The 10,017-nt window shown below is 42.2% G+C and overlaps 1 protein-coding gene across 1 annotated transcript; it reads right to left on the reverse strand.

Moving 5' to 3' along the window:
- Positions 1-1,135: 1,135 nt before the first annotated feature.
- LOC127095547 (uncharacterized) lies at positions 1,136-7,756 on the reverse strand. The gene is made up of 3 exons (XM_051034222.1): positions 7,345-7,756; positions 5,474-5,537; positions 1,136-3,061 (listed from the first exon to the last, which is right to left on the reverse strand). The coding sequence occupies exon 3, from the start codon at positions 3,014-3,016 to the stop codon at positions 1,295-1,297; it is 1,722 nt and encodes a 573-aa protein (XP_050890179.1). The 5' UTR covers positions 3,017-3,061; positions 5,474-5,537; positions 7,345-7,756; the 3' UTR covers positions 1,136-1,294.
- Positions 7,757-10,017: the final 2,261 nt, after the last annotated feature.

Raw genomic sequence — 10,017 nt, forward strand, 5'->3', positions numbered from 1 at the left:
TTGAGACATACCCTGCAGCTGGGTACGACTCGGAGCCATATCAGCATTAAATTGGTATTGCTTAAAGAAAGCATCTCCCAAATCTTGCCAGCTTTTGATATCGGACGATCTCAACTTGGTGTACCATTCCAAGGAGCCTCCAGACAGGCTGTCTTGGAAAAAGTACATCCACAGTTTTTGATCCGCGGTGTATGCCGAGATTTTGCGGACAAATGCCTGGAGATGAGTTTCCGGGCAAGAACTGCCATTGTATTTGTCGAACGCAGGCGCCTTGAACTTCTGAGGAATGACAATCCCCTCCACCAATCCCATGTTGGACATGTTAACCACCCCTGGCGTGGCATAACTTTCAAGCACTTTTATCTTCTCAGCCAGCAGCTGGATTTCCTTATTCTGAGGAGGAATGTCGTAAGGCACAAAAGGCTCATTTCGCATAGAGAACTGGTCAGCCTCTCTATCTTCCTCCTGATCTTCGTCAAACCCATAAAACGGAGGCACAAAGTTGTCTTTCGTATTCTGCCCCGGTTGGCCACCAACACCACCAGCATTATTCACCAGACCAACTGTTGTCCTCTTCCCACCATCACGAGATCCTTGCCCCTGGTTGGAGACTCCATCCAGGTTGACCCCACTGCTCACAGCAGAAACCCGCTCGAGTTTTTCAACCTTATCTGCGAGAGCCTTCTGACCAATGGCAAAACCTTGCATTATATTGATCAGTTCGTTCATTTTCTCCTTCAGTTCCAGCATATCAGCACTGGGAAGCTCCATGAGTCTGGGAGTGTTTCTTCTTGTGTAATATCGGTGAGGGCGAGTTGAGTGCAGGGGTACTACTCTTCGAGCGCGAGCAATGGTTCCTGTTTACAAACAAGCACGTTAGTAATAGTCACCTGCAAAATAAAACACAAGTTATCATGATTATGCATGGATGCAGTGTCTATCCATATGAAGGACACTTTGTCTCTCGATCCTGGTATCATCGAGACAAATAATAATCCGACATTATATTCTGATTAGCAGTGTTTGACTTCATCGTGCAGATCGGAGATATGTGATTTAGCATGATTCCCCCCAACCATGTGTGTGCTTGTGTAAGTGCATACGGTAAAGCAAATAAAGCTTGTCAACCAATCACTGAATAGAAACCATCATTACATAACCAAAAAGTGCACAATCGGTGCAATAGTCATACATCAGATCAAATATCAAATACAATCCTCCAGAATAGAAAAGAAATACAGACAAAGTGAATTCCGTCAACAAGCCTGACGGTAATTCAACACAAATGAAGGATCTAGCTAGATGAGGGTCCCACAGATGGCCCTATCTCATCTTCCATCCTCGCGAACTCTGCGGCGAACCTGAGCTCGGTATTCTCCTGCTGTAGTCTTCCAACTTCCTTCTGATGAATCTTCATCTGCCTGAAGTAGTGGTCTCTCTCAGCCATATAGTGATCTCTCTCTGCAATGATCTTTAGCTTCTCTGACTCCTTGACTTGCAGCTTTGCCTCCCACTCAGCAATGAGACCCCTGACTCTGTCATCTCTCTGATCCTTCACTATGATTTGCCTTCTCTTCTCATCTTCGATGACTTTTGATGCTCTGAACAGCTTCTCCTTTGTGATGTCATGTTCCCTGTTGGACGATGCTAAAGCTTGGCTGATCTTCCCATAGTAGGCTGTATCCATCTCGAAGCGTTTGGCCTCCAAAGCATGTCGCTTGTCTTGATCTTCCATCTTCACTTTGATTTCCTGATTAGCTGCCTGAAAATGAGCAACACTTCTCTCCAACTCCGCTTTCTCTGCAAGTAACTGATCTCTGGCCCTCTTCATCTCAAGGAACTCCTCCATGCTGACAGAAGAACTTGGACCCTCAATCCTAGGACACACTGAGTCACCTCCAGGGAACGGTAGAAATGTAGACTCAATCCTCTTCCGCAACCAATCCTCAAATAGTGGAAAATACCGGCAGTTGACTTTGCCGTAAGGAACCTTACCCCTCCTCTGGATATCTCGCCATTCGTCCAATACCTGCCTCAACTTGGTCTGGTTACCATCAATCGGGAAATAGAAGGACTCCTGAATCTCTCGCCCGAGAGGAGGACCCTCTATAGCAAACCCCATCTGTCTCCGGAGAAGCATCGGGTTGTAATTAATGCAACCCTGAACTCCCACTAAAGGCACATTAGGTAAACTCCCGCAACTGCAGATGAAGTCCCGACCAGCTAAACCATTATGAGTCCAAGCAATGTCATCAGCCCGCAGACCCATCAATCGAAAGGACCACTTCACACTAGGATCAATCTGAACAAAGGCACCTCGGGAAGGCAAATATCCCATGAACCACCTAAAGAGTAGCTGAGAGCAGCATCTGACCAGACCACCACGCCTCTTCTCATTCCTGTTATGCACTGAGTAGTATACATCTCCAATCAGGGTAGGAATAGGGTTTCTCTGCATAAACAACCTGATAGCATTACGGTCCACGAAATTCTTCTGGTTAGGAAACAGAACAATCCCATAAATGCTCACAGCAATCAGAGCACAAACCGTCTTCCAGTTACCCACAGCAGCATGTTCCTTGGCATTGGCCTCCAAGAAACTCAAATGAAACCCGGGTAGCTTTCCTTTTTCCTTCAAACCTTCCTTGACCATTTCCGGACTCAAATAAAGAGCACGTGAAATTCCAAGGACATCTGGCTCTGCTCTGGTGACATGAAAAGGAATCTGATCACGGATCTGAATACCCAGGATGCTGACATAATCCTCCATCAGAGGTCCCAACAGATAGTCCGGAAATACAAAGCACCTCAGCCCCGGGTCGTAGAACTGAAGAAGAGTGTGGATGGCGCTCCTGTCGCAGTCAGTGAGTCTGAAAACCATCTTCAGAATACCGCCGTATGACTCTCTAAACATCCCCACATGGTCAGGAGTAATCAATGCTACCATATCCTTGAGCACACCAATCTCTGGATCAAAGAAACTGTAGGCAACATTGTCTTTCAAACCGGTCCTCATATTTGAACAGAAATCTCTCAACCAGAATCTCGATCAAAAGTGTCCCTGCATATGGGTAAACATGGGTTAGATGCAATTAATGCAAAATGTAATGATGCTGATGAATGAATGCAATGCGTTGCCATCCTCCAAGCCATCTGATCATTTGCACTGAATCTGGGCTCTGAACTGATCATAACCATCTGAGGAATGTACAATCCCAATTCTGACCCACGGGTTCCGAAATAAACGGAAGACAGATACATCATCATCACCATCATCACCAAACCATATCCGAGTAGACACATCACCCTTATCTGAATCGGCCCGGGGAACCCGAAATAAACGGATCCCCACTGATAAAATATCTCGGCCCGGGGAATCCGAAATAAACGGATCCCCACTGATAAGTCACGGACAGCACTCCGGCGTCACGGCAATAAATGACCATAAATCCGACTTATAATTATGTCTCTGAATCACAGATCAAAAGTCACCATCTGAAGGCTATCTGAACAAACATCTGACAGAACAACCCTCCCCTCACAGGTAAGTTCTAATCAAGTCCTCCTAAGGCGGATAATGGTCTCGACAATCGGGCGGAGATACTCAATGGGTTTGCCCTTTCGGGTGTGCCATTGTAGCTCTCTTAAAATCGTCTAAACCAAAGATCCGGGAATGATCGGTCACCAGAGTCAACAACTCAAATGGAGTGACTCAAACAAAGCGGAATATCCACAGAGATGAGCACTATCAAGTGAGCCTCGTCCGGCTTGTGGCACATCACGCCGCCAGGCACATGTTGACTTAACATGAAAGAGGCAACGTGAGACCACACTAGTCCTAGGTGTATACTCGGGCCTGGGTTTTAGCCCCACTCAGAACACCCACCCCAAAGTAACAGAACCACCTGCAGAGGAAGATGGCAACATGACAGTAATGATGCATGCACATATTTAATGCAAGTATATAAACAATGGTTAATATAATAAATGCAATAAATAAACAAAACAAGCAACCAAACCTATCCTAAAGCGCTAGGAGAGACTCGCTTAGGGACGATGGACCAGCATAGGTCAACATGTCTCTTATTCCCCAGCAGAGTCGCCAGCTGTCGCATCCTGCGAAAAATCAACCGGCGAGACTCGAAAATAAAACACACAGAGCCGCCACTAAACCTTATTTATCCCAAGATAGGGAAAGGAAACGCTCAGAGAAACCTGGAAAGGAAATGGTCTCGCGACCAAAGAGACAGGGTAAGGGAGTCGGTTACGCGAGGGGAAGGTATTAGCACCCCTCACGTCCTAGGTACTCCTAGGGATCCACGTCCTAGAATAAAGAAAAGGTTGCTAAACATCACACACACACGGGGAACGCAGGTGGGGTTAAGAGGAACGGGCTCGATAAGGTATCGCACCTTATGCCTACATATCTTGTCTGGAACAAGAATCAGAGCCACTGTAGTTCGGCTTACGCACGCCAAACAACACAAAACATACAAACAAGCAAGAGTGGCAAACATGGAGCCCGACAACCACTGGATGGAATTACGTCGGCATCCGAACCAAAACACACTCAAAACGGCAAACGTGGAGCCCGACTGCCAATCCCTGGGCTTACGTCGGCATCCGAGCCAAAACACACAGTCAGATAACAAGTAAACGCACGCAAAAAAGAAAAAGGTTGCCCGGAGTGGTCTCGCACGACCACCTGCCTACATACCTTGTCTGGAACAAGGATCAGGGCGATGTAGTTCCCCTGAAAGGGACTAAATTGCTAACCAGAAACCGGGGAAAGATACACAACTAGGGAGCTGAGACTCGAGCCTAATGTTGTCATGCATCGTTAACCCTAAGTTCGGTTTTCTATCCTACTTGCATAAGCAAACTAACCTAACCAGGAAAGAAGCTAGCACACAAGCATACAATCATATATCATCAAATGAGAACAGGTATCTCAAACAAGCATGTCAATCAGATATCCACATAACACGCACTATAGCCAAACAAGGGGCTCACACAATAGGTTTGACTGCCGAAGCGAGTCGTCTGTACGGGCTGTGTTTGCTCTTAACCTTGCCATTACGAGGCTAAGGTGAAGCAGATGAAAGGATGAAGTGAGGATCAGACCTCACAGCTCTTGTCCCTAACCAGGGAGAGCTGACAAATGAGCATGGGTCCAGAATAGGGGAACCCTTCTATACTCGATGACTCTGACACAATGTGCACTGCACAGATCTTGGGGTTTTGATCTCAATGCTACAACCATGTAATGGGAGCAAGGAGAAGACTCAACTGAATAGTGGGGGACAGACTGCTTGTCCCTACCTTCCACCAATTGCCTTACTTGAAGGACTTTACCTGCTTGGGCTTGAAAAATAAACATACACAAGCATTGCCTCTTAAGGAGGACTTCAGACAATTTGCCCGGCCCGGTAACAGCCGGGTCTCCAGACTACATGAAGTAAGAAGGTTATACCTCTATGCAAGTTGCTTAAGCAAAGCAAAGCAATAGTTCACAAGGAACTGAGCAACTAAAGTACCTGGAAACAATCAAACTCAGTCAGTATTCAATCAGACAAATTGTACAGCAAACAGTTAAACAGTCAAACTATACACAACACAAGGCAAGCTCAAGGCTTAAACCCAAACTCCAACACCTACAAAACAATGTTATGTTAGTGTACAAACATCCACAACATCAATCAAAATTGGATTTGGATCATTCTCCATGTACATTGCTTTTTTGATCCTGAAAAATCAAGCAAATATTAGCAACTAGACCACTAGGCCAAGCCTAGGGTCCAAAAGCAAGAAAAAAATTAAAACAGCAAGGTATCCACCATCCAACATCAAATTAACATCAAACAAGAGCAAACATCATTGGTCTCATGTTTATATCATCCATCAAGTTCAATTCATGCACAAAACAATCCATATTGGTTCAAATGAAGCACCAAACATACAAACAGAATTATTGCATTCAAATCCATACCAAAACACATTCAAAAATTCTCAAATTAAATACACCTAAACAGGGGTCAGTCAAGGTCTACCATGTCAAATTTGAGATCCATTGGGCAAATGGAACCATGTCAATGAAAATCAACAAAAACAGACACCATTTCATGCTTCAATTCATACCATCAATGCATACATCCACTTCAAAAATTCATATCTCATTGAAAACAAAAAAGAAATGGATGAGACCAAAACAAGGAGGTCCTAAAATGTGTCTAGTTCATGCATATCAAATTTCATGGCCATACAATACAATGTGAGCATTTCCCAATCATTCTACCAACCTATGTCATATGAGCTTGCACAAATGATCTCCAGAAATGAAAAATCATGATCAAATAGAAAATGCAGTGAAAAATTCTACAAAAATTCATACAACATCCTAACATGTCAACAAGTCATCATGCAAAATTTCAGCCAATTCTAACATGTATAGGTCACTCAAAAAAATCCTGCAAGTTGACATCAAGAGGTGTGACACAAATTGTCACACCTAAGTTCCAGAATTTGCTGCTCTCTAACCAGGTATCCAAAATTCATGAAATTTACATATAAATAATCCTCAATGAGTCAAGAACCACCACAAAAATTTTCAAGAATTTATTCTACATTATGAGTATTTCATGATCAAATTACAAACATGTATCAAAAATGGACATACAATGGAAAACCCTAGGTCAAATAAAATATTCCCCAAGCACAACTTTGACCAATAGGTCAAAAAAAAACCTACACTCAACAAGGAAGCTATAGAAAAAATTTCCATATTTTTGGATTTTTTTACTATTTTTTATGGATTTTTAAAGGTGTGTATGATTTTTTAATAATTATTTGGATTAACATTAATTAATTAAATGTGTTAATAGCAGTATGGTAATATTCTAGTTTTGGCCAAAACGACACAGCAGCATTTTAATGTGCTGGCGCTGCGTGAATGGATGGTCTTGGCGGTAAACAAAAGTTCAAAAGGCCATGCGAAAATTCAGGATTGAACACGGGCTCTTTTTCCAGAATCGTGAAGAACGTTGCGTGTTCTTCGTCCTCCATCAACACCAGCTTCGGCCTCAAGAAATTCTCCACCAAATCAAGCAAATGATACACCGATGGAAAGGTCTAAGTGTGAGGATCTCAAATACATAATCAATTTCACCTAATTCCTAACACAACTCACGGATCGATCGAATAAAGTTTCTCACTCAAAGCTTCGAGTCGCGATTTCTCTCAACTCGCTCAACCGTTTTATAAACCGCAAGTTTCACGCTAACCTACGATGAACGATCTACACAATGCATATAACAATTTACAAAACCGTGAGATTCGAATTCGCACCTTTGTTTGCCGACAGTTGCGATTCGTGATGAATTTGGATGTGATTCTTCAAAACAGTCCAAGCTTGATGATAGGGAAGATGAATGGAGGTGTTAGCCTAGCTCGAATTTGCTCCAATCATGAGAAATTCCAATTCACCATTGTTGAGCATTCTTTGGACAGTTGTGAATCTTGAGGATTTGGAAGTTGCTTTGTCAAAACAGTAGAAGAAGAAGTGGAATGAAGATTGGATCAACAAGAATTTCCGAATTTCATCAAGAATTGGAAGAGTTTTTGTGGTTTTTGTGTGATGTGTTCTTGAATGTTCTTGAGAAAATGTGAGAGAATTGGAGAGTTTTTAGATCTGAATTTTGGTGAAATGAAATTCTGTTATGATTAGAGAGTGTTTTGGTTTATATACCTGAGCTTAATCATCCACTAATCATGTTAATTAGCAAAAATGGAATTGTTAATGAAATTGGTTATTTTGCAAATAAGGGCAAAAATGTAATTTCCATGTACAGCTCATTTCCAGCTGTTTTGACAGCTCATGCAAACTCCAAATGTCATATGTGAACCATAGAAACTTGTCCCATGCTCATTGGTGTTGTATTTCTCAAATTCACATATGTGTGGTAATTGTCCAATTTTCACCATTTCATTTTTCAACCCAAAACTCAAACCATGTGCATTAACCATGAAGTGAATATTCAAACACATTTAAAATGCCATTCCTGAGGTGTTGGAAAAAGTCCCATTCAAAAATTCCCGATATTTTGACTTTTGGACAATTTTGCCCCTGGTCCAATTCAGCTGTCCAGTTGAAAAGTGACTTTTTGCCTTGGCCATTTTTGGACAAATCCAATGATGCACCCTCAAAGTACATGTCAAATGGAGTTTGTGCATATAAAGAACTTGCAATTTGGACAAAGTATGTGGTAGTTATGGCCTCCTGATTACGGGTCTTTTCTGAAATTCACTGAGCCATATCTCGCAAACCGTACATCGGATTTTCAAGTTCTTGGACTTTTTGGAAAGGTGAGAACAAGATCTACATCTGTCATGTTGAACAATTTTTCATTTGAAGCTTCCTTGGACTTCTGTTTTTGAGGTCAAAAACTTTCCATTTTTGGAAACTTCTATTACAAGTCAGTTGCTATTTTTGGCAGTTTTTGTCCTGACTTGATTTTCTTCATTCTTAAGCTTTGAGATGTCATTTAACACTTGTTCCAACATGAATGAAGTGTATCCAACTCATTTCCACCTCCACATCCATCAGATCAAGCACAGTTGACCACAGTTGACTTTTCATCTGATAGATGAATTTGGCAATGCATTGATCAATTTAAGCCCCAATCTCCAACTGAAATGGCTCAAGGGTGACACCCTAGCCTCAATAATCACCATATAATCACAAAATGATCCTCATCTCATCCACAAACCCCATCTCCTGATCCAGCCCTGATTGGCCCAATACAACTGATTAGGGTTGACCAGTGGTCAAAACCCTAATCTCAAGGAATCTTCTTCAATCTCCTGATGACATCCAACCATGGTGATGATGATGTATCGATTCAATCAACATGAAGACCAATACCCTTGGGAGTCACAAAACCCTAATTCACAGCTCAATCCTCAGATGGCCCATGATCAATCAGTACAACCCTAGGCTTGCATTTTCTGACTTCCTCATCTTCTGATCAAGACTTGGGAAGATAGCTTGCACTATGTAACCACATGTTATGCAATATGAAATGCCTAATGTCCTAAAATGAAATGCAAATATGTTAATGCTAGTCCCAAGAGAGGAGGGCAAATTTTGAGGTGTTACAGTAAGAAACCACATATGTCTTACATGAAGATTTGGGGTTGTGAAGTTTATGTGAAACGACAAATTTCAACTAAGCTTGAGCCCAAATCTGACAAATGCTTATTTGTGGGGTATCCTAAAGAAACAAGAGGGTATTATTTCTACAATCCTTTTGAGGGCAAAGTGTTTGTCGCTCGAATTGGAGTTTTCCTAGAAAAGGATTTTATTTCCAAAGGAACCAGTGGGAGGAAAGTAGAGCTTGAAGAAATTCAAGAATCACAAAGCATAGATACACCTATGGAGGAATTAGAGCAGGAAACACAAGTAGTTGTGGAAGAGCAACCTGCTCAAGTAGAATAAGACCAGCGTAGGTCAAGCAGGATACGTCAACTACATGAGAGATATGGATATCTCATAACTGATCAAGGTGATGTATTACTCATGGATCAAGATGAGCTTGTGACCTACCAAGAGGCCATAACTGGTCCCGAGTCTGAGAAGTGGCTAGAAGCCATGAAATTTGAAATGGGTTCCATGTACACAAACCAGGTTTGGACCTTGGTAGAGCCTCCTATAGGAGTTAACCATATAGGATGCAAGTGGGTCTTCAAAAAGAAGACTGACATGGAGGGTAAGGTACATACCTATAAGGCAAGACTGGTTGTAAAAGGATATAAACAAATTCATGGGATTGACTATGATGAAACCTTTTCACCAGTTGCAATGCTTAAATCTGTTCGGATTTTACTTGCTATCGCTGCATATCATGATTATGAAATATGGCAGATGGATGTCAAGACTGCTTTCCTTAATGGAAATCTTCTTGAGGATGTGTACATGACACATCCTGAAGGATTTGACATACAAGAGGAAGCCCAAAAGAT

The sequence above is a fragment of the Lathyrus oleraceus genome, chromosome 6 (genome assembly GCF_024323335.1).
Source record: "Lathyrus oleraceus cultivar Zhongwan6 chromosome 6, CAAS_Psat_ZW6_1.0, whole genome shotgun sequence".
Lineage (NCBI taxonomy): Eukaryota > Viridiplantae > Streptophyta > Magnoliopsida > Fabales > Fabaceae > Lathyrus > Lathyrus oleraceus.